This window comes from Pteropus medius, unplaced genomic scaffold (genome assembly GCF_902729225.1).
Source record: "Pteropus medius unplaced genomic scaffold, Ma_sr-lr_union100, whole genome shotgun sequence".
Classification (NCBI taxonomy): Eukaryota; Metazoa; Chordata; class Mammalia; order Chiroptera; family Pteropodidae; genus Pteropus; species Pteropus medius.
In genome coordinates this window covers 19097429-19120957 of record NW_024352784.1, presented here as the reverse complement: position 1 = coordinate 19120957, position 23529 = coordinate 19097429, and the positions used below count along the sequence as shown (strand labels likewise).

General features: G+C 52.2%; 1 protein-coding gene across 5 annotated transcripts in view; it reads right to left on the bottom strand.

Moving 5' to 3' along the window:
• Positions 1 to 23529, bottom strand: part of CABIN1 (calcineurin binding protein 1) — a 137367-nt gene that overhangs the window by 50885 nt on the left and 62953 nt on the right. For 4 of the 5 annotated variants that reach the window (XM_039847698.1, XM_039847697.1, XM_039847694.1 and 1 more), the window contains 3 exons: positions 23091 to 23269; positions 10042 to 10224; positions 4918 to 5249 (listed from right to left, as the gene is read on the bottom strand). In XM_039847698.1, coding sequence (XP_039703632.1) covers positions 4918 to 5249; positions 10042 to 10224; positions 23091 to 23269 — 694 coding nt within the window. The remainder of the gene's footprint in view (positions 1 to 4917; positions 5250 to 10041; positions 10225 to 23090; positions 23270 to 23529) is intronic. The other variant, XM_039847695.1, reaches the window with a different exon arrangement.

Genomic DNA, 23529 nt, shown 5'->3' with positions numbered 1-23529 from the left:
GGAAGACCAGAGGGAGCAAAGAATGGGAAGAACACCCTCCTATCCCAAGTTGAGGCTGAACAACCACCACAAACGAAGCAGGTTTGAGGAGCAGCAGTGACCCAATCAAGAGGCCCTCCACAGGAAACTGGATGTGGAGGCAACCGCCAGTGTCCCAAACCCCAGCCTCCAAGCAGGAAGTGCACAGCCCTGGTGTGCCCATGCTCTCACCACCCTGCCCCACCCCCAGGACTGCCACCAAGGCAGCAGCTTCTCATACACCTCCAGGCAACCAGGAGCAGCAGCTGAAGTCTTTTTGATTCTAGCTGTCCTAGCAGGTATGCAGTAGCGTCTCAGTGTGGTTTAGATTTACATTTCTGTGATGGCTAATGGCATTGAGCATCTTTTCCTGGGCTTATCGGCCATTTGTATATCTTCTTTGGAGAAATGTTTATTCAGACTCTCTGCCTATTTTTAAATTGGGTTGTATTTTAATTATTGAGTTGTAAGAATTCTTTATATATTCTAGGTGTAAGTCTCTTACGATTTGTAAACACTTCTCCCATTCTGTGGATTGTCTACTGACTTTGATTGTGTCCTTTGAAGAACAAAAGTTTAAAATTTTGATGGTGTCCAGTTCACTTCTTTTGGTCATATGTGCTTTTGGTGTCATTTCTAAGAAACCATAGCCTAATCCAAGGTCATGAAGATTTATAACTACGTTTTCTTCCAAGAGTCTTATAGTTGGCTTCATAATATTCTACACTGTTTTGATTACCGTAAATCTGTAGTAAATTTTGAAATTGGGAAGTGTGAATCCTCTAAGTTTATTCTTTTTCAAGACTGGCCCCAGGGATCATCTTATAACTCACTCTGTTCTAGCCCGCTCAAAGCTGGAGGTAGAGGCCTCAGTTCCCCAAATGAGCCACAGGCAGTGGGTAGGGGAGTCAGGGCAGGGATGTCCATGAAGCCTATCAGTGAAGGGCAGAATTCTCATGATGAAAAGCATCCCAACACCATGTGGTCTCTCTCCTGGGATGCCCACGTGGACTCAAAGAGCCACGTTTTTATGAACACAGACTGACAATCCGGGGCTCAAAATCCTGGGGAAGACCATGATTGTAAGTGATGCAAAAGCTGGCCTTAGAGACCTGAGGCCATCAGCATAAGTGATCCTCCCTATTAAGGTGTGGAGAGCGCTCGGCAGGTGCCCCTGGCCATTGGTGGAGGCCAGTAGGAACCCTGCTTTGGGGTGCCTGGGGGCCAGCAAAGCAACCTTAGGCAGGAGGGTGGGCTTAGGCAGGTATCAAGAATCCATCAGAGGCAGACTCAGCCCTCAGAAGGCCTGGTGGAGGGGCTAGGAGTCATGGGAGAGGCTGACACTGAGGAATTGGGCCCTGGCATCCTGGTGAGAGGCCTGACTGGAGGCGACAGGGGATAGAAAGACTGCAGGCTGAGGGCTGGTGCACGGCCTAGCACGCTTACTCCTCACCTCGGTGTCACAATAATTCTGTGGGAGCATCATGACACAAAAGCCCTGAGCTCTGAGAGTTTTCATGCAGAGCCTGGATCTGAACCCAGGTGAGGCGGGCTTCAGAGCCTACAATCCCTCCCCTTTCCCCAAAATACTTCTGCCAGCATGTAAGCAAGTAATGCCCTATGCCCTAAAGGCAGTTTCTTTGCAGAGGCCTGGGCTAGAAAGCTCTGAAATGAGCAGAACCTCACCTGGGGGCAGTTGTGAATGACCCTGTATAGCCAGCCCCCTGGGGTCTCTCTGAAGATGTAGAGATGGATGCTCCTGCGGCAACTGAGCCATGAGAAGGCAACAGGGAAGTACCTACCAGGCCCATAGGCGGGACTTTAAGAAGCAATGCGCTGCTGTTAAATACGCACAGTGGGAGGTGTTTGTTGCTAGACAGCTGTGTTGGTCAGTTAATGGTTCTACAGTAGTCATCCAGAGCGCGAGCTGGGTCCCCAGACCTGTGGTCAAGCTGACACCGAGGGCCTGGGCACGACGGCGGCATGCCCCAGGCAGGGTGAGCTTTAACTCAGCCTCTCAGTGGAGCCAGGTGTTAACAACCTGCCCTTCAAGTTGGAGTGTCGACTGCTGCTCAGCAAAGGTCTGAATGAAGCAAACCAAGTCAAGACCTAGGGTGAATGGTGGCCTGGAGCATATCTGGCATCCATGCAGAGCTGCGGCATGAGAAAGAGGATATTCCTCAGAACCAAGACCAGCATTCCATTTCAGAAAACCAAGGACTCCAATCTGGGAATGCAGCTAACAGAAGAGCCACAGAAACAGATTATGACAGCTGTGTGTGTGTGGGTGGGTGGAGGGAGGGGGTGTCCAGGAACACTGATGTCCACTGGGCAGACATTACTGGAGATGGCTGAATCAGCCAGGGTCCACTCACTATACAGTCCATCACAGGGTGACCAAAATGACCTGAGGGACATTCAGAGAAAGAGCAAAATGATAAACTGTGGGCATGGGTGCTTTAACAGTGTGCAGGAGGCAGTGAAGTGACTGGGCCCAAGTAAGGCTGCCAGGCCGATGCCAGGCTGTCACTCACCCCTGTGTGACCCTGAGCCAGAAGTAAGGTAGAGAAGACATGATCCCCACCTCCTAGATCTGAAGCACCTGGAGCCTCGGAAGTAACAGTCAACGGTGTACACAAGAGCTGGGAAGAAACATACACACAAAACAGCTTTTGTTTTAGGGTGGCAGAATTGTGGATGTCCCCTCTCCAATTTTTCTTTACCTTTGACATAAATACTGTTTTCCATTTTTAAAAAAACTCACTCAGCAAGGGGACAGGTTGTGATAATAGCAGCCTGTGCCTGGCACTGTGGGGAGCCATTTGCCTGTATGGTTCCTTCCCACTCAGATGAAAACCATTTAATGGGGAGGTGGGGGCTGGGTGTTGGGGACTGTGGGGTCTGCGTCGCAGCTCAACTCTCTCTCAACCCAATCCTGCATCTCCCTGCTCCCTTACACAGGGCTGATCCCTGATAGGCATCTTGCACCCCAAATTCTATCTCCGCATCTGCTTCTGGAGAAGGTAACCTGCCACAGTCGGGGCAAGCTTGGGCTCAGCACAGGAAGTTCAGTGTCTTGCTCAGAGTGACCACAGCTGACAGGGGCTGCACGGCTGCTTGGGTGAACAGCTAAAGAGGGGGACACCTATGGCCCAAATGATGGCTGCAGGTATCCCTTCCACCCAAGATTCGTGAGAGCTCCTGCACTGCGCTTCGCTGCTCCTGAGAGAGGGAAGGGAGAAAGTTCCCAAAGCAGAGCTGAAGCTTGTTGGGGACAGGGGGGAAAATCAGCCATCAGAAACCCACAGACTGCTACAGAGGGGGTTTTATTAACACCCAGGTCTGCCTGGGTCCAGAAGGCCTGGGGCACCAGGGGTAAGGTCCACTGTGAAGTGCAGGATGGGCAGTGAGCAGGCCAGGCTCAAGTGTGGCACCAGCAGCAGTGACAGACAGCTGCAGCGGGGAAAGGCAGACACCCTGCAGCGGAGACGGAGCCCCCGAGGAGGTTCCCCTAGCCCCAGCCCTAGCCCCAGGCCAGAGAACACCAGCTCCACCTGTCCTGCTCTGAGAAAATCATCTGGGCCCTGTAAGCATGCTGGGCAGTCACTACTGCAACAGGGCACTTACCTATGCCTAGTCCCCGACCAGGATTCTGCCAAGTAACAACTTCCTGTCACATAACCAGTGCCAAGCCAGGGTCCAGCTGCCCTTCCTGGTTCTTCAAACATCCCACAAAGAAGCTAGTGATGGGGGCTGGCAGGGGCCTCTGGAAGGAGGAGGTTTTGAGCCTGGACCTTACTGAGGAGGCAGCCAAAGAGAAGACCACAGCCGCCCCTACTTGCTTCTGCCACTCTGACCTGCAATGGCCCTCACCCACACCTGGTTGCTCACCCAGGCCCACCTGCAACCCACCACTGCCCCCGACTCTGCCCATGGCCACCCTAAAGATCTCAGCATAATGGGTATTTTCAAGGAGCCGTAGCGGCACCCCGACTTCTGTGTGTCTCCCCATTATCGTCTACGTAGTATTTGTCACAATGGACTTGACTTGCTCAGTTGCATGTTCTTAATCTGTCTGCCCCTTTGAATGTGGCTCCGCGGGAAGGCACGACAGCCAGGGGCATATCTTCCTGGTGCCTCTTGGGTAAGTGTGGAGAGAGTGAAAGGACACACAACACGCCACGCTTCCTCCACAAATGCCAAATGCCAGCAGAAGAGGTCTGGCTGGGAAGCCCTAGGAGCTCGTAAGCCTGGGGCACAGCTGTTAAAAATTGCTAGATCATCTGCTTTCCAAAAGGAGCTGGAGGAATCTGTCAGCACCCAACCCTCATGCAGCAGAGGCTGTGAAGATGGTCCTGGCAGCTGCACCAGAGAGGCGAGCCTAGGGGCAGGGAGATGGTGAGGAGGCCTCTGCAAGATGCAGCCAGAGGGGACAGGGCCCAGAGAAAGCTAGGCCCCGGGACAGAGAGGAGGGAGGCCTCTTGGGCATCAGGAAGCTGTGCACAGTGGGCCATGCTGAGGATGACAGGAGAATGGCAGGGGTGAGGGAACCCAACAGTGGAGTGAGAGTCGCTACACTGGCCCTCACAGGTCAGAGGTGATGAGCCTGTTGGCCCTTGTCCTTTACCCACAGCCAGTACCCAAGCTTGTGGTTCCACTGTGGGAGCAGCCCCCATGTCCATTCCTCCCTCGATCCCTCCGTACCTCTCGCCTGGAAAGCTGGACCACTCTTGGACTGATCCCACCTCCTGCATCTGCATCTGCCTCTCCCATCCCTCCCAGCACTGCTGCCCAAGACCTTTAGCGGCTCCAATCTGTCTTCATTCGGTCCACCAACCCTCAAAGACCGTGGGAAGATACAACCCCTCTCCAGACCCGTGCAGCTCGGCGACCACTCACGCGGTGCGTCTTGCTGTAGGTGTAGAGGAAGGCCAGCCGGTAGAGGCTCTTGTAGTGCTGGGGGAAGCGGCTGAGGCACAGGCGGAACGAGGCGATGCACTGTTCCGTGAGGAACTGGCGCTGCTCCTCCGCACCGGCTGGGAGCCCCTGCGGGAAGGCTGCTGACTCCCCTGGGGGGTCCCCTCTCTTCCTGCCGTCCCACAGGGCAGGTGCAGACGCCGCGGGCTTGACAGGGATGCAGGCAGAGGCTGGGGAGTCTGCAGCAGGCTTCTGGCTGCCTTGCTCTGTGGCTCGGAAGCCTTCTGTGCTCTCCAAGGACTCCTCAGTTTTTCCTGTAGTTGAGAAGAAAGACAAGAAAGTTATCTCGGTTTTAGGCCCTGCGTTGCAGCAGTCCACCACCAGCAATGGAGGCACCTCAGTGAGATGACAGGCACAGCTTCCAGTCTCCTCCCCTGTGAAACAGGATGTCTCAGCTGGCATGTAGCAGAGGGGCCCCAAGGCTGCAGAGAACAGGAGTTACAGCTGGGCTCTGGGTCCCCCTCTGCACAGTGGCACTGGGTCGTCCCACCTCTGGGGCCTGTGCAGGTGCACGGGGAAGCAGCCCACAAAGGGCAGGTGTGGCTACTACCACCCATAGAATAGAATAGTGGGAAAGGCGCCCACAAGGCTGCACGTGCTCCACCACTCAGCGCCTTAGACCACAGCCCGCCAGACATCCCTCTTCGGGGCGGTGGCTGCTGCTGTGTGTGAACCATGAGCTCGGCACCTGGACAGCCAGGGCTGCTCCACCAGGACAGCAGGGCGGGCGGCATAGGAGAGCCTGGACTGGACGACTGGGGCCACAGAAGGAGGAGACTGTCTGGCCCGGGAGAAAAGAATGGAAGGAAGGGAGTGTGGGCAAGTGTCAAGAGTGAGGTAGCCCCCTGGGTACTCAGGAGTTTGGCAGCCTGCCTCCGAGAGGCCAGAGAAGCAGCCGGGCACCAACTCTGAAGCCTGTCTGCGCTACGTGCTGAGCCCCTGACTGCCCTCTGCCTGATGGCCTTTTCCCTACTACAGCAGCAGCCAGGAGGAGGCTGGGACAGGGCAGAATGGGCAAGGACTAAGGCCCTAAGTTCCCTTCAGGCTAAGTCAAAGCATAACTGTGCAGATATTAAGTGCACACCAGCTTGCCCACCACTGCTCTTCTTGCTAAGGAAAGAATCTAAGTAGTCACTCTCTACGTCTTCCCTTCCCCTGCCCCTGGCTGCCAAGACAAAGTCAAGCTTCTCCCAAGGCACGGGAGGCCACCTGCCATCAGTCCTGCCAGCCCTCCCAACTCCCCTCCTGGCCTCACACCTTGTGACCAGCCACCGAGAACATCTCACTCCCTGTCACTACCTCCCTTTTGTCTTCCCTTCTCCTAGACCACTTCCTGCCCTCCTCTCTCCCCTGCCTCCACCCATTCGCTCTCATCCCTCAGGACTCTAACTCAGCGCCCCGCTTCTCTTTCAGGCCTCCCGACCCCCAGGGCGGTGTGTGCAGAGCACTTCCTGTGCCCACCTGTCTGAGGTCATTGATCCCACTACCTTTATGCATATTAGTGTCTCCCCTTCCCTGTCACCCAGAGCCTAGCACAGGGCCTGGGGGCCATTTGAAGCTGACTGAATGAGGAACAGGTCATATCTGATCTCAGCACTATGCTCTCCTCTGTGGGAGCTCAGGAAACCACTTAGGTCCCAAATGCATTCACTCACATCTTGAGGACAGCAACCATGAGCCTGCTTATGGCTGGCACCACTGCCCTTCTCAAAAATGTGCCGGTTTCTAGTGTGTTAAATTCAAAGAACATTTCAAATGGGGCTCAACCAATAAAGTCCAAGCAATGACTGGGCCCAGCCCTGTGCTAGGTACACAAGAGCCAGGGAAATTGGATGAAGATGCAGGCTTCTCATGGGTTCATATAAGGCTCTAAGTGCTCAGTTACAAAGAAACCCAGGAACACGCTTCTTATGAAAAGCAGGTCAAGAATTAATCCAAAGAGAGCTCATAACGCATGTCTAAATACATGTAAATGACAAGAAAATAGCAGAGTGCATTAAAAACCCAGTTGCTCCAGGTTCTAGGTGGCCTGAGGAGGCCCAGAAAAGATAGGTGACATGTCTCACCCACAGCATCCACTTCCACTGTTAAATGGGCCTCCCAGGTCACCTTTGTGGAAGGAAGAGGGTCAGAAATGTCGACAAGTCCACACAACACTTCCCAGCCAGGATGTCCAGTTCTAGCCCTGGCGGCATGAAGATAGGAACTTCCTCCTACTGACAGGAAAGCAAGCACATTCTCGGGCCACTCTGGCCTAGGCCGGTGCCTGCTGCTGGCAGTGGGGACTGCCTTGGAACACTCATGGTGCATGTGTCAGGCAAGCAGAGCACAGGAGCCATCCGATCCACTTCATACCACCCTGACCTGCACCAGGCACTCAGGCACAGTCACCAGGCCTCTACTTGACCAGAAGGGACAGGTGTGGCCGCAGGATAATGGTCCCTGGACGACGTGCCTGTGGCTATACCAGCATCCTCAGTCTAGGCCAGGCACCAGTGTCCACTGTCTGGACCACACAGGTTGCTGACAACTCCGCTGCCCTCAGAGCAGTATGACAGAGCGAGCTTGTGTTTAGGTGGTGAAATTGTGGATGGCTTTTTTTTCTTTAAAAAAAATAAATCTTTACTGTTGCTACATTCACATTTTTAACATTTTTTTTAAAGCTGAGCTCTGAAAAGATGAGGTTCAGCTGGCTGCAACAGTCACCTACAGGGAAGCCTCTTTCTTTGAGAGACCTGGGCACAGACCAAAATGGAGAGTTAAATAAAGGAGGTGAGTCCTTGAGAAGTAGGACAGCTTGCACCTGCTGGACAGCATGGGACGGGGTGCACCTTGGTGCCAGGCAGGGCACAGCTGTCTGACTCACTGCCTGGTGCAGACCTGGGCTCCGCTACACACTGCTGCTCAACAGTGGACATGAAATGTGTTAGGGCCTGTGAAACTGACTGTGACACTGACTGTGAAAGCAGCAGTAGGCTGGGGCAGGCCCACCTATGATGGTGTACCTGGAGGGCTAGGGATGTGGAACACACGCTAGCACACATTCAGCACTGACCTGGCACCACATCCTGGCTTTCGGCAGGGGGCCAAAAGCTGCTAGAGCCCTGGGGCTCTGGGTGCTGCCCATTGGGAGCCCAGGAACCACCAATGATGAGGGCCAGGTCTGGAGGGCACTCAGCTCCTTGTGCTCCCTGCCAGGTGTGGCTCAGAATGCATCCCTGCTGCACCTACTCTCTTGACAGGAAGTTTGTCAACTTCAGCACCCAGAAAGAACCGGGCTTAGAGGGGAAGAATGTGCTCATGGAAGCAGGATGCTTCCTTTCAAGCCCATCAGCTACTGTAGTGACTCTGGTTCTATACTAACTTTGTTTACAAATGGCTGGCCCCACACGCTGTCTGCTTAACCCACTGGCTCTGAATGGGAGGAGGAAAGAGGCAACATGCTCCTTGGGTGTCTGGAAAGGCCTGCACAGGCTGGGCCTGACCAAAGCTGACCTCCTCTGAGCTCAGAAACCTCCCAAGGCCTCCCCCACAATCTCCCCAAGCATGGTGGAGAGTGGCCCTTGATGGTACAACAGCACCCACAGCAGTCTGCTGGCTTGATGGGTCACGGAGCACAGATGGAAAGCCTCTCTTGTCCAATACTAAAAATTTTATTTTTAAGATGAGATGTGAACAACAGTCGCTGTATTAAAAGTATTGAGAGTATAGGTTACTTCTTCCTTCCTCTGCCAAACTCCCTGTAGTGTGTTTCTGTCAGCTGTACAACGTCAACACTGGTTTAGGATAACATAATGACTACTTAGTGAGAAAGTGGGGCACTGAGCTCATCTCTTGATGGGAACCAGAGCAGGTAAATCCATGGCCCCTGTTCTGTGTCCCCTTGATCTTAATGGGGACACCTTTTCCAACCTACAGGGCATATGGCTTCATCGCCTTCTAAGTCCAGCTGGGGAAGGATGGCAAGGAGCAGAGAGCTGTGAGAGGCCTTCCCTAGTGTGGATGGCTCTGGCCCACTACCACACCTACATGCGAGCTTCTGAACCCCGACTTTCCCATCCAGGGCCTGTGCAGCGACTTCGTGGGGCTAAGCCCAGGACCCCAGGGTGGGTAGGTTATCACCAACCGTACCTGCCCCACACAGCCCACCTGGAGAGGCAGCATGGGGTGCAGACTGACCATGGGCAAATTCCTGCCCTGCTCTGAATCTCAGGTTCCTCACCTGTAAAATGAGAATCATCAGAGTTGTTGTTGTTGTTTCCAAGAGTGGTTATGAGTGAAAACAGTGCCTGGCATGAGACTCCGGAGCATGGGTCTGGGTTGTTGTTGTTGTTGTTATTGTTTGGCAAGCCCCTGTGTGCCCTGGCCATGGCCAGAGTGGGAAAGCTTTCAAATTCCACAGCTGGCCAACCAGCCGCAGCCTCAGAGCAGTACCAGTGATGCCCAGCTGACCTACGATCTCCCAGCAAGCCGGGCGTGGGTTCTGCCCACCGATTTCTTGGACTTGGGAATCCAACAAGAGCTACCCATACCCATAGGGTAAGAGCAGCACCCACACTTCCAATAAAAGGGGGGATTTTTTTCCCTAAATGCCTGATATGATCCAGACTAAAAAGAAAACACATTTGTGACATTTAGAATTCAAAGACTTTTTTTAATAACCATTTATCAAGAAAAAGTATAGGGGCACTCATATCATGGGCATGGCTTTCCCACACTGGGCCATGGTGGGGTCATAACAACAACGACAAGTGTCACTGAGTGCACACTACGTACCAGGCACCGTGCGAGCCCCTTCCTGAGCCTCCTCATTTAATCCTCACAACCTTGGGAGCAGCCTTGGGATTCCTCCCATCTACAGGGAGAACAACGAAGGCCCAGAGAGGCGAGTAACTTGCCCAAGTGAGGTCCCAGGGCAGCAGGCGGAGGCGCGAGGACAGAAGCCAGGCTGGGCCTGGGCCACTCCAGAGCCCGCGTTCTTCAGCACTGCTCGGACTGCCACAAGACATCAAAGCAGTTCTAATTCACTGAGTTAGGTCTTCATACCTCTTTCCTCTGTGGCCCCTGGAAGGTCTTTACCGCTCGGTCCTGGTTGTGAACTGGGCATGGGCAGCCTCTTCTCAGCGTAGGGCTTCCGGGAGCCCTCCAGTGAGCTGGTGGGCTCGTTAAAGAAGTCCTGAGTCGAGCTGGAGTCCGAGAGTGCCACGGCTGTGCTGTCCTGGCTACGCTCTGAGGGGAGAAAGCGGGAGAGAGGGCAGCAGCATGAACCCACCACCTCCAATGTGGAGGGGCCTCCCCACGGTGAGTCTTCCTGCCGGAGGCCTGGTGACTGCCCTGCAGAAGAGACAGGCTTAACACAGCCACTTGGACACTGCCAAACCCAATCTGTCCTGGAGGCCGCTGGGCCACTCACCAAAGGCACCAATCTCCACAGTCAACCTTCTGGGAGTTTCCCCCAACAATGATGTTCTGATAAATGTTTAACAATTAGCTCTCGGGAAAAAGAGCTCTCATTTGTGGCATTTACTGATTTCTGTGATGTAAATATTCCCACCATGGCAAATTTCAAGCTACCAACGTGATGTTACTGAACGTGAAGTTGGAAAGAGATGCAAGTAGTACATTGTTATATAGTATTTATACATATAAATACAACAGTCATAAATAACTGAAGTGGGTAAGAAGTCAGCAAAAATTTTTAACCAATCGCTAAAGGCCAGTATGGTCTAGCGCAAGACTATAGATCCCTGGGAGTCTCAGACATAAGGAAGGTTGGTACCTACTCGTTGACTTCTCTACTTGGACCTCCACAGGTGCTCATGAGAAAGAGCAGGGTCAGGGCAGGGAAAGAGATTGGGGGAAACATTTCTGGGGTGTAGACCTGGAGAAGAGGAGTGGCCACTGCCATGAGAAAGGCATGAAGCCCTGGCTGGACTTTTCTCCCTTAAGGAACAAAGCCTTAAGCCATCGGGGGAGGGGTAGCAAAACTTGTTGCCTCCAGGATACAGGTGAAGACCCATTGCAGCTAGGGGAGGAAAAAGAAAAATCCTACCCTGAGGGAGGGGCAAAAGACCCATCCAGGGCCTAAACATTCAGGTCTCCCACCACTGTGGGAAGAACCAAATCACTGAGCGAGATCTACCTCCCAGACCAGGGACAAAGCCTGCCTAAGTCTGAGCTTGGACCAAGACCATCAAGAACCAATGCTGCCCCCTACTCCAGGCTACCAAGCACGAGTAACATATAAAGCAGTCTACTGTAGGAAGAGGGGCAAGAACATGGAGAGAAGAAGGTGGGAATGGAACACTGAGAAAAATCTTCTAGCAAACCAGCCCCTACTCTAAGAATAAGGTAGCATTAGAGGAATTTCAAGCTGGTGGTGCACTGAAGGTCACCACAGCAACAACAAAACCCAACCCCAGCTCAACTTCCAACTAGCCTAATTCAACTCCCCCCATCCACGCAATGGCCTAGAAACAGAAGAGGAAAGCCCATTTTAGGCAAAAGTATTATTTATTTCAGTCTCTCTGTCCAACACATGGCATCTAGTATTCAACATAAAAATTATGTGAAATGAAAACATATACACAACACACACACACACACACACACACACACCACACACACGCACACAGAAGAACATTGTCAAGAGACAAAATAATCAACAGAACCAGACTCAGAGATGACTCAGATGTTAGAACTACCCGATGGGGAATTTAAAATAACTAAGATTATTGTGATTCATAAATGAATCTGTTAAAAGGCTCTAGTGGAAAAGGCGGGCACATACATGAACAGATGGGGGAATTTCAGGTGTGAAATGAAAACTATAAGCAAATAGAGATGCTAGCAAAACACACACACAGTAAAAGAGATGAAGAATGCCTTTTTGGGGTTCTCAGCAGACTTGACATAGCTGAAAAAAAAGTAAAAAACTTGAAGATAGGTCAGTAGAAATAATTCAAACTGAGGAAAAAAAAATGTGGGGGAATCAGAACAGCTCATCCAAGAGGATCAAAATGATCTAACATACTAATTGGGATCCCAGAAGATGAGACAGAACCAAGACAGAAGAAATATTTAAGAGATAATGATTGAGAATTTTCCAAAATTAATGAAAGATATCAGATCACCAAGAATCTCAGAGGCCACTAAGCATGTCAAGGACTTCTCCACACACTTTTTTTTTTTTTAATCACACCCTTGCATCATATTCAAACTGCTGAAAACCAAAGATACAGAGAAAATCTTGAAGGCAGAGAAAGACACAGCACACATAGAGGAATAAAGTAAAGAATGACAGAATACTTCTCATCAGAAACCATGCAAGTCAGAACTCTTTAAAGTGCTGGGGGAAAAAAAAAAGTCAACCCAGGATTCTGTATCCAGTGAAAAATCTCTCTCAAAATGAAAGAGAAATAAAGACTTTTTTAGACAAACAAAAACAGAGAATTCCTTACTATCAGACCTTAGTTACGAGAATTGTTAGTTCTTCAGGCAGAAAGAATTGAAACCAGACAGAAATGTGGATCTACACAAAGAAATGAAGTTCCATGGAAATAAAGTAATAATAAATAAAAAAGATATTTTTTTCATATTTTTAATTTCTCTAAAATATTGACTACTATCTAAAGCAAAAACAGTAGCAACATATTGTGGGTTTACAGTATACAGAAAAGTGAAATGAATGAGAACAAGAGCATAGAGATGGGAGGTTCTTACACTGTACATGAAGTAGTGTAATATCATTTGAAGGCAAACTATGATCACTTAAAGATGTATTTTTGTTAACTCTAAAGCAGTCACATTTTTTAAAAGATGTATAAATAATAAGCCAATAGTAGAGATAAAATGCAACCATTAAAAAAATAAAACCTTGTTTTGTCTCGAATTCTGTGTATCTGAAGGTGAAACTCAATGAGATAGGAATCAGGAAGGCTAAATTCAAGTTCCTCTTGTGCCACTCACTAGTTGTATGACCTTGAACAGGTAAATCCCTTCCCAACCTATAAATTACAACCACATATCATCTCAGAAAGGTCCATGCCACATTGGCTTTTAGGAGAAAGTCAGACACAGGACCCTCCAACCCTTCGCTCTGCCACTTTGAAAACATAGTATTGGATAGAGCATTAGTACCTAGCAGGCAATTACCTAGGGCCAGACAACAGTTGCTAAGTGGGCAAACAAACTTTCAACAAAATGTAAAGTCGTTGCAGGCTGCTCTGACAGCTGACGAGATTGGAGACCCTATGCAATTGCATACTTTCTTTACACTTCATTTTCCTCACATATAAAACTGTGATAATACAAGTGCCCACTTTGTAGAATTGTTATGAGGATTTAATAGGTTAATACATGTAAAGTGCTTGAAATGGGGCCTGATACATAGTAAACGTTCATTAAATATCAGCTCCATGATAACTATTCTTACTTCAAAGAACCTGAACCCATTTTATCTCTAATGTCTCAAACTTGACATTACAGAGATTTAGTTCTGAATAGACAGAGGGCTTTGCTTATGCTATACTTGAATACAAAGCCTGAGCAGTACTAAGTCAACGAGGTGGTGACCGATTCTTACACAATGACATGATAGGACCATCCAAAGCAGGCCTGCCTGCACAGAGGAACACTGAGAATTAGGCCTGTGCCTCCAAAGGCAGTGCACTGCTCCAGACTCTTCATCCATATCTGGGCACAGACCAGGGTTTAGGGACAGTGACCTCTCAGGCAGCCCCATATAGCCTGCTGTAGCTCTTCCTCCACAGCTGTCTTTGCAACGTCCACTGCCTGGTAACTGTGGGTCATCAGTGTCAGATGAGCTGATGGAACATAAGAAACTGAGATGTGAGGCGCATGACAGACCCCTGATGACCAACATAGAAGCTCTGCGTCTCACTAATGGCAGAGTAGGGAGGATCAGCGAGAGGATCTTCCCTCTCAAGGCTAGACCGCCAAGGCTCCTTAAGCGCTGAATGAGGATTATAGGCAGGTCTGCTGCCTTCAAAAGAAGTCCCAAACTCAGGTCTCCTATGTGAAGGGATCACTTCTCCTAGAGAAATGGCAGGGGCCATCCATTCTTTGTGTGGAAAGAAGGGCTGGTAACAGATACCCTTGGCTCCAGAGGCCTCACAGGGTTACTGCAGGACCTCAGCACTCAGCAGTCCCAGACCTGCATTCCAATCCCAGATCTGCCACTCTGGCTGCTCCAGGCCTCCACCTGACATTTTTTAAACAGGTTTGTCACTGTATCCTGACTCTGTTCCTGAAACACACATGGGATCCCTACTGGGGCCTAGTGCCTAACACATGGGAGTGACAGCCACTCAAGTTTAAGAAGTCCTTCTGAGAGTCAGGCCTGGGCAGGCACTCCTTAGCCAGCATCCTATCCGTTAAATCACTGCACGGGAGTGTCCGGGAAGCAGGCCCAGCGGGGAGGCTCTCACGAGAACTGGCATGCCGCCAGATGAGCTCATGTGCTCACAAGCTGTTGGGCTTTGGGCCCGAAAGAATTGCTAATTTGGTGGAATCCAGTGTGATCATAATGATAACCAGGGACTGGCTTAAGCACACGGATACTTAATCCCAGTGTACTAATAGCCTCTCGGTGCTGCCGAGTGAGGGCATCTCTCGTGCACTGCAGTGTGCAGCAGAGGAAACAGAACGTATGCATAAAGATGTGGGCAAGAAAGGGCGGCACTGCGCTTCCGGGTGCCTGCTCCCCTGGGAGCAACAATAGGCAGGTGGGGCCTCTGCTGAGTCTTTGGTAAAATAACATCCACAGCAACAATAGGCACAGCAAAGGGGCAGGACATGTGTCAGCCAAGGGACCTGGCAGGGACGGGGGCAATGACCACACTTCCCTCAAGCCTCTTGGACACACTGAGAACCCGGCACAGCCGGCCCTTTGAAAGAGCAGAGAGCAGAGGCCTGCATTGGCCCTGGGTTGCGCTGAGGTAATTCTGGACAAGTCTTGTTCCAGGGGTGATCACAAGCACCTAAGGAGCCCTGAGGAAGAATGATGCTCGGAAGGGAAGGGAAAAGGGTCTGGAAGCCCTCAAGAGCCACCTGCATGTGGTGACTTTCCATGGGTGGGCCGCTGGGCCAGAGCTGGAGACATGGGGCGATGCACTCAAAGCGCCTTGGCTGGAGCTGCAACCCTCTTCTCACCAGGCCTGTGAGCAAGGAGGCAGCAGTGCTTGTCAAGGTTCCTGCCCACCTGAGGGGTGTTCATGCCTGGGAAGCAGAGGATAAGTGAGTTGCTGCAAACAAGCCACCAATGGGGACTCAGAAGGCCCAGAGGCAAGTTTCTCTTTAAGCCTTTCGGATTTTGTGTCTGAGAGCATTGACACAAGGCTATTTGAAACGTTCCTGATTTTAAAAACTAAGACACAACCCAAGGTTTCACACCAAGATGCAAGTCAGATCAAAATGAAACTGAGTTTCATTTCTTTTATATCAAAAGCATGAAAGAAGGGAATGAAAAAGCTCTTAAAGAATGACTCCACCGACATGGGCAGATGGCACGTCATCTTTTTCCTCCTCTCTTGGAAAATCAGACTTCTCTGGTACAGCTAACTAAGGACCTCAGTGAGACCAGAGACAGATAGATGGTGGTGAGGTTTGCCATGAGGACCGTCTTCCTGTCACCAGCCAGGCCACTGTAGATGGGACAGCTCAGGGAGGGCGCCAGGCTCACGGGTGCTGGGAAGCATCTCGCAGGGAACACAGGGGCGGCCTTAGAGCCCTGGAGCTAGATGAGCTGAGCTGGCTGGGCAGGTGGCAGCAGGGGAGCAGGGAGTGGTGCAGAGATCAAAGGGCAATTTGGACTGAGATGTGCAACAGAGCAGCCCTGAGACAGAAGCCTCCTGCCCTGGAGGCTTCTGCAGTGAGGCAAGAGGAAAGAATGCCACTGACCCCTTTCCTCTCCTCACTCCCAGAAGGCCCCTCGGCAGTATGTCAACTCTCAGGTCACCAGGCCCACCGCTAAGGGAAGGCCAGTGTACCCAGGGAAGGCCATGAATGGGGAAGCCTCTGGTAGAACAAAAGTAAAGGCTCCTCTGGGGTGGGTAAGCAAACATCCACTAGCCATGTGCCTCTGCGCAAGGACTAACTCTCCCTGAGCCACACTCCGTCTGCCTCTAGGACAGCTGGGTTCACACTGTGCACAGCCCTCATGCTCCCAGTGTGCCCTGATAAAGGCACGTGGAGAGCTAGTACATGTGTGGGGGATGGGGGTGGGGGGTTCTGGCCTGGGGAACACCCAGCTTCCACTGGCTGGCCATGAGCTGAGCTTCCAGGTCTGGCTCTAGTCCCACCTCCTCCACAAAGCTGTCCCTGGGTTTCGCAGTCTTTATCTGAGACCCTATGGGCTGAGGGTCGGAATGGGCTGACATATGGCCTTGTGTAACTGTGCACTAATGGCCTGGGGGACTTCCTCCACATCCCAGAGGCCCAGGGATAGGCCGGGCATAGTGGGACAACCCCAGGGTGCTGGCCTGTGCTGATGCTCTGAGAAGAACCAGGTGAGTCTGCTGATGCTCTGCAGGCAAAGACTGCCAAGCCTGGTGGCAGTGCCCTCTGTTCTCCTGCCTGCCTGGTGGAGGAGGGCTGGCGGGGGAAAGCAAAGGCCAACAGAAGTGGGTGCTGTCCCGCCTCAGTCACCACCTGGAGGTTCTGCAGAAGGACCTGGGCTGGGGCTCTTCCTGGCCGCCTGGTCTAGATACAGAGCAGGAGACATATGGACACAGCTTCTGTGTAGGAGAGCCAGACTCAGTTGAAGAGCCAGACTTCTCACAGGGCTGGGTGGGGAAACATGAACACTGAATGGGACCCTGGGGACTGCCCACAGCCCAGACTCCTGATTTTCTCCAGGAGCTGCCAAGAGGCCAACAAGGAAGAAGACTGGCTACATAGGCTGCCCTGCTCTTCTTTCAGAATGCTCTTTTAAAAGTCTGCCCACACAAAGCTTGCTCACATTAATTAATATTTGTGGCAAGTTTATAAATACTTCATTCTCTTACTGTTAATCACTGGAACATTTTACTTCTATGCCTCTGGGCCAGTCCGGCCCCTCTGTTGAATCCTTAGAGGAATGTGCATCTGCCAACCAGCTGCTGATGACAATGCCTGCTTCTAAGCCCTGGCACCTTCCACTTCCAGGGTGGGACCCTCAGGGCCAACTGCAAAGCAGTGAGAGCAGGGGACGCAGAGGGAAAAGAATCTGGCTTGGTGACGAACAGGCTGTCCACCCCACTGGGTGTGAGAGTGACAGCATTCCGTGGAATCTGTTCAGGTTTGACTCAGTTCAGGTCCCTCGTTCACTGTCAGGATTTCCAGGCCAGCCATAAGAGCTCTTTAGTCACAAGACACAAGTTTCCCGATGTGTGCTCTCCAGCTGCCCCAGCAGTAAGACTAGAAACAGTTCACAGCCATTTATTCCATCAGTTCAGTTCAGTTCAGTGAGTTTGAGGAAAAAGGCATGATTACGTCATCAAAAACCACAGCAACTCTGACTAGATCACAAGTGTTTTGCCAATTAGAAAACCATGGTTTCTAAGAAAAGTAAACTTGGGTGGAATCAACATTTTAACAAATCTTTCAACTGGACAAAAACTGCCCTAATTGATCCTTGATGACCACTGGGAAAGGACAGGTCCACTGGGAGCAGGACTGGTTGTGTGGGATCGGGGACCCTCCTGTAGGCTGAAAAGACTGGATAGTTGGCCAAAGAAGAGAGACACCAGACACCTGGAGCCTCCCAAAAGAGGCAGACACACGAGCGGCAATAGGCGAGCACCAGGGCATCATTGCAGGGGCTGGGCCCGTGGCCTGCTCTTTCTCTGCCAGTGCCCACTAGCAAGGGCTAACCAAGCGACACCTGGCACCTCGCAGCCACAACACATTCAGACAGTGGTGCTGCTCCACTGAGATCCTGACGCTCAGAATGGGGAGAAGACTTGGCCTCACTGGGCATTTCTTGCCATGTGCCTCTCGTCCTGTGCCCCTCATCATGCAGCACTCTGTTCCCCAAGCCAGGCAAGACACTGGTCAGGGAGGCCTTGGGGCAGCTTTAAGCATTTTCCTATCCAAAGGCAAGTGGGCAACCACCTCATAACACAAATTCCAGGAGACAAGGAGCAGCTGTCAGGTGAGGGCCTGGGATCCCCCCAGCCTCCTGCTCCCCAGCTATCTGGTGAGGTTCCCAGGAAGACTCTTCAAACAAAGGATGAAGGGAGAATCTGTTGTACTTACAGTGGAGTGAGAGAGAAAGAGAGAGAGAGAGAGAGAGAGAGAGAGAGGAAGAGAGAGAGAGACAGAGAGACAGAGAGACAGAGGAAGGGAGAGCGAGGCACGTTGTGATCACACTGTGATCACGTCACTCTCCCTACTTTCTACAGAAAAGAAGCCCCTTCGGGCCCAGCTGGTTTCCCAAGCTCTCTTCTCTCAAGGTTTCCCTCTGCCCACCCCAGTCACCTTGGTGTTAGGACTGTCCAATCTTTATGTCTTTGTTTCCATTGTCCCTCACCAAAAAAAGGTTCACAGGCCTCTCTAGAGGCCCGCCTCCTTCAGGAAGCCCTCCCAATTCACCAAACCCCAGAGCCAGCTCACAGCACCCTTGGCACTGTCCCATGACACTGTCTATGGACCCACAGATGTAACCAGGCAGCAGGGATCAGGCTGCCCTCGTCTTGGCTTTTCCCATGGGCCCCTCTTCCACGCCTACCATATAGCAGGCACTCAAAAAAATGCCACGACCAGCTATGGCCTTAAGAGGTTTTATAAAGGTAAGGATGAAGGAGAGGGGAACAAAGGAGGTGACTAGCTCTGTCCTCTGACAGCCTCTCTCCCTGCCCTCAAACCAGTCCCCAACCCGTAGGGGACATGCAGGACAAGCTGAGCTACACTGGGAGTCTCTCCCACCTTGAGAAGGTCTAGTCACATGGCATGCCCACCGTAAGGTGACTTCCTTGGGAAGGGGGGCCAGTGAGCAGAGGCCAGGCCTGCCTCCAGCACTGACTGCCATCTGCAGCCCCTCACTTGTGCACGACTTGCATTTTTACACAGTTGTCCTTGTAAAGATAACTTAGTATTTTAGAGTCTGTTGCCTTTGTTATTTTCTTAAAGCAATAAAGAGCAAAGCAATGGGAGTACAGGACGGAGACACCTGCCAGACAGGCAGGTGGGCAGAGGAGGCCACTGCTGCATTTGCATCTGGCCGTGGGCTGTGGGCAGAAGCCAAGCACATCAAACATACACTCTCCAAATCACAGGACCAGATGTGGAGGCGTTCCTGGTCACAGGGGGAGCAGGGAGCCGGACTGAGGGAGAAGCATGCGGTTTGCGCTATCCCCTGAAGCGAGCCGTGACAGTGCAAGCAGAAAGACAAAGCCTGGGGACAGAGTGTGCTCAGGGTGAGGGGCAGCACGGGCAATATTGATGGAGGCAGTGTGGGTGAGCAGGTGAAGATGAGCACAGACATAACACAACACAGACGGTGACAACATGGCAGGTGAGGATGGATACCACTTGGGAGGCTTGGCACAAGGCACCCTAGCTCCCCCAGAAGGTCTGTCCAGCCTACACCCTACAATCTGGGGCTTAGGGCAGCCACTGTTCGTGCTGTAAACAGGGCCAGATGGGCAGCCAACCATGGACACTAGTCCCTGAAGCCTCCCCCTCTGCTGACCCTGGCTTGGTCCCTCTTACCTACCCTGATGGGAAACATTGGCATACCATCGGATCCTGGCTAAGCTCTGCCTCCTCAGAAAGGCCTCCCAACCCACCAAAAGGCCAGGTTTCTCTGCACCCCAACCTTTAGCTATGTAATTCACTGAATCATACCTGCCTCTTGTCCTAGAAGCCTCCTGCAGGGACCAGGTTTGTCCCATGCACGTGGCACAGTGCTGATGGAACACCTGAATAAGCACAGCCACAGGAGGGCCAGAGAATCCCAAAGAAAGCTCAGCCTCAGATCTGTGAGGCCCTTTCTGGGTCTGGCATTCTGAGGTGACATAAAGTCGACCAGGCAGACAGCAAAGGTCTTGGCCAGTCCAACAGAAACACCGTGGACACATCCCAAAGGATGAGCCAGGTTAAGTTATGGACCAAGGTGTTCTGTAACGGCCCTGCCACCGGGAACCTCCAACATGGGAGGACTCGCACACAGACCCAGTCTCTGTCAGGTCAGCAGGCACGGGGACCCACCCCTGGCCTGGGGTGAAAGGAGCCTGAGACCCTAGCTTTCCCTTGGCTCTGCCCCAACTAGCCATGTGGCCCTGGATGAGCGCTCAGCTGCCCCTGGCTGGGCTTCTTTGTGGAAAACAGGACACATAGCCAAGCCTGCAGGGTGACTGTGAGGACGGGGACGTGCTATCAAACTGCAGGCACCCGACCCGGAGCAGCACGAGCAAGTGAAGCTTCATCTGTATTTGCAGCTGCTTCCCAGCACTAACATCACTGCCTCAGCTCCACTTCAGGTCATCAGGCATTAGATTCTCATAGGATCACCCATCCCTGGTGCCAAAAAGGTTGGGGACTGCTGTCTTACACCAAATAACAAATGACCCAGATGATTTCTGGTTTTGAAGCAAAGGCTTATGAAAGTGGAGAGGTAGCGCTAAGGCTGGGTATCCTAACCATGCCCAAGGGAAGTCCTAATGCTTGGTTCCCTGTCTAGTTGGTGGCAAATTAGCTTGTGAAAGGCTTCATTGGTGCCCCCGACCTCCTCGTGACAGCTCTGATGCCCTGCCTTTAAGAGGCAACTATGATGTGCAGTCAGCTTTGTTTAACACCCCTGAGTAAACCTTATCCCAGAGGGGTAAGGAAACTGAGGCTCAGAGAAGTGAAGTCCCTTGTCCAAGGTTGCTGAGCAAGTAAGCGGAGGAGCTGGGTGGGAATGGAGCACAGATCCCCCGACACCAAGGCCTATGCTGCTCTGGCCTTCCTGCCTGACGCTGAGTGGGTCCCTGAACTGCTCCTCTTCATCGTACCAGGGCTGCTCCGCTCTAATGCCTCACCCTCCCACGACAGGAGCCACGAGGCTGGCCTCAGGCCGCATGGTCTCCCAGGGCCTGGGCAGCCGGCCCTGGCTGGGTCACCAAAGGCAGGGGTAGTGGTGCGAAGTGTGAACTCTTGAGGCTACCGGCACATCCCCTGACACCAGCAATCAGCTATTTCCCTAGGAGCTGGCACTTTAACATTCTAAGATCATGGCTGTTTCAGGGCCCAAACCATTTTCATGTTGCAGACACTGCTTTCTCTCTGAGGTGAGGAGGATGAGAGCTCTGAGAGCACCATGCAGCCAGGCCTGGGCAGACCACAGCATGGCCAGTGCGGGGCTTCCTGGCACACTGGGCTGAGACTGAGCAAAGAAAGGTCACGGCTCCATATCATTGATAGGAATCACTTAGAAAAAAAATTTTTTACAACCATTCGAAAATGTACAATCATTGAAATTATATTTAAGCCCATTGGTATGGCTCCCCCTACAAACTTCTACAACATTATGTTGGCACCCAGGACATGTCACACAGCACTGGGCCCCAGCACTCTTGGTCCCTCACAGATCCATGCACATGTGTGCACCAACACGGGAGGGCTGGGCAGTGGTACCACGGGCGTCACGGCCCCTTTCTGAGACTGTCCTGCCTCCCTCCTTCTCTGCCCCTGAGGGTGCCCATGCCAGGGGAGGTGTACTCAGCTCTGCGGGCTCCTGCTGCCTGAGCTCAGCTTGAGCCTGCAGGGCTGACGAGGGTGCTAGCCCTGGGCCTGTGGACGGCTGCAAGAAGCAGTCCTCTCTTCTGAAAACCAGCACGATGCTAAAGCCTCACAGAAAGTAGCTGGCAGCAACTAATTCTCAGAGCAGGAATTTATTTCCAATGTGTTTTCTCAATACTTTCATTAGTACAAGGTTGGGAACAGGGTGGTTTTCTTGTTTAACTGGAGTTAAATAAGAAAGGGAACGGGCCTTACTTCGGGAATGTCTGTAGGACTAGGACTGAAGTGTGGAGGGGCAGGCAGGCCAGTTACTCCCACCTCTGCTCAAACCTCTGGGGCGAGCACGGAGGGTCCAACAGCCAGAGCGGAGGGAGGTGATGGAGCCACACAGCACGCACTTGAATCTGCAGCCTCTCTCAACACACACACTGTTCGGGCACTTGCAAGTCTCCTTGCCTCTCAGATCACCAAATTCCCCCCAGCCCCAGAGAAATCAAGCACTGTGGCCTTGTTGCCCTTCGCTACTTCTTTTCTAAACCTCTTCTCAGCCCTATTTCCTCAATGCCTGTGCTTTCCAGGAACCCATGCACTGGGAAGCTAGGGGTATCCCATCACCCTGGGGAAGGCAGAGCAAGGCCCATTTCCCCCACAGCCCCAGTGAGATGAGCAACATGTGAATGAGAACCTGGGTGTTTTTTGGCACCTCCCCAGGGCTCCACTTTAACAGTTCTCTAAGTCCACCAATTTGGCTCATTCCAGCAAATACTCTGTCACCAGCTTATCACTATAAATGTGAGGAGAGCATGAAAAAGTCAAGCTATGAGGTCAGCATGCGAGCCTCCTAATGTTAGTAAGGGATGTGGTTGAACAGTCGCCACCTGCCCCATGCCACACGGGATGGACTTCTGCACAGTCCCAGCTGATTGTGTCTGGATTCCCAGGGGTGACAGACTCAGCACTAGTCACGGCCTTCCCGCAACCATCAGAAGGTCATGCTGTAATAATGCAGCTACATAGGAGCCACTCTAGGCAGCCCGCAGACACTGATGGCTGGTCCACAGAGTCTTCCAACTACCCTTCAGTGTCCCCATTTTGCAGGTGGGAAAATACAGGCTCAGAGAGGCGAGGTACCTTAGCCTGCTCCACCCCATCCCGGTTCCCGGTGGGCAAGCTGGCAGGTGGCGACCCTGAGCATGTCTTGGAAGCACAGAATCACCGTGAGTCCATGAGGTTAATGAACAGCCGCAACATTGCCCGTGTCACCTCAGACCCAGCACCCCCCTCACCAAAACAAAGCAACTCATTGCCCGAAGCTCCCGCCCCCTGATTGGCGTGCCGCCCTAGGCTGGCAGTAGGGAGAACAGGGACTGTACCGTCCGGCGTTGCCTGCTGGTGGGGTTTTTTACATTTGACGTAATCGTGGTCAATCGGAGTGGCTGTGTAAGGTGGGGATGTCAGACCTGGGCCAGAGGACGAGGGGAGGGAGGCTCCGGGGCCCGGCAGTGTCCCAGCTGAAGAGTGGGAGTCCTCGTCCACCAGGCAGGCCTTCTCTCTGTGGGGCAGAGTTGGGGTGCAGGTCAGAATCTCTGCATTGCATGAAATAAGACACGTGCTGGTCTGAGACAGTGCCAAATCCTCACGCCACCTTCAAGGGCCTCCTCCACCCTTTTCGGGGCCCACTGCTCCCACACACTCTCACCCACCCCTCTGGCTAGTGTTCCGGGGGACTAAACAAGCCACTCCCAGAGCACCCATTTGGGCTCAGCCCTGAACCACAGCTGGCTCAACAGGCATCTCAGGTCTGAGGCCCCA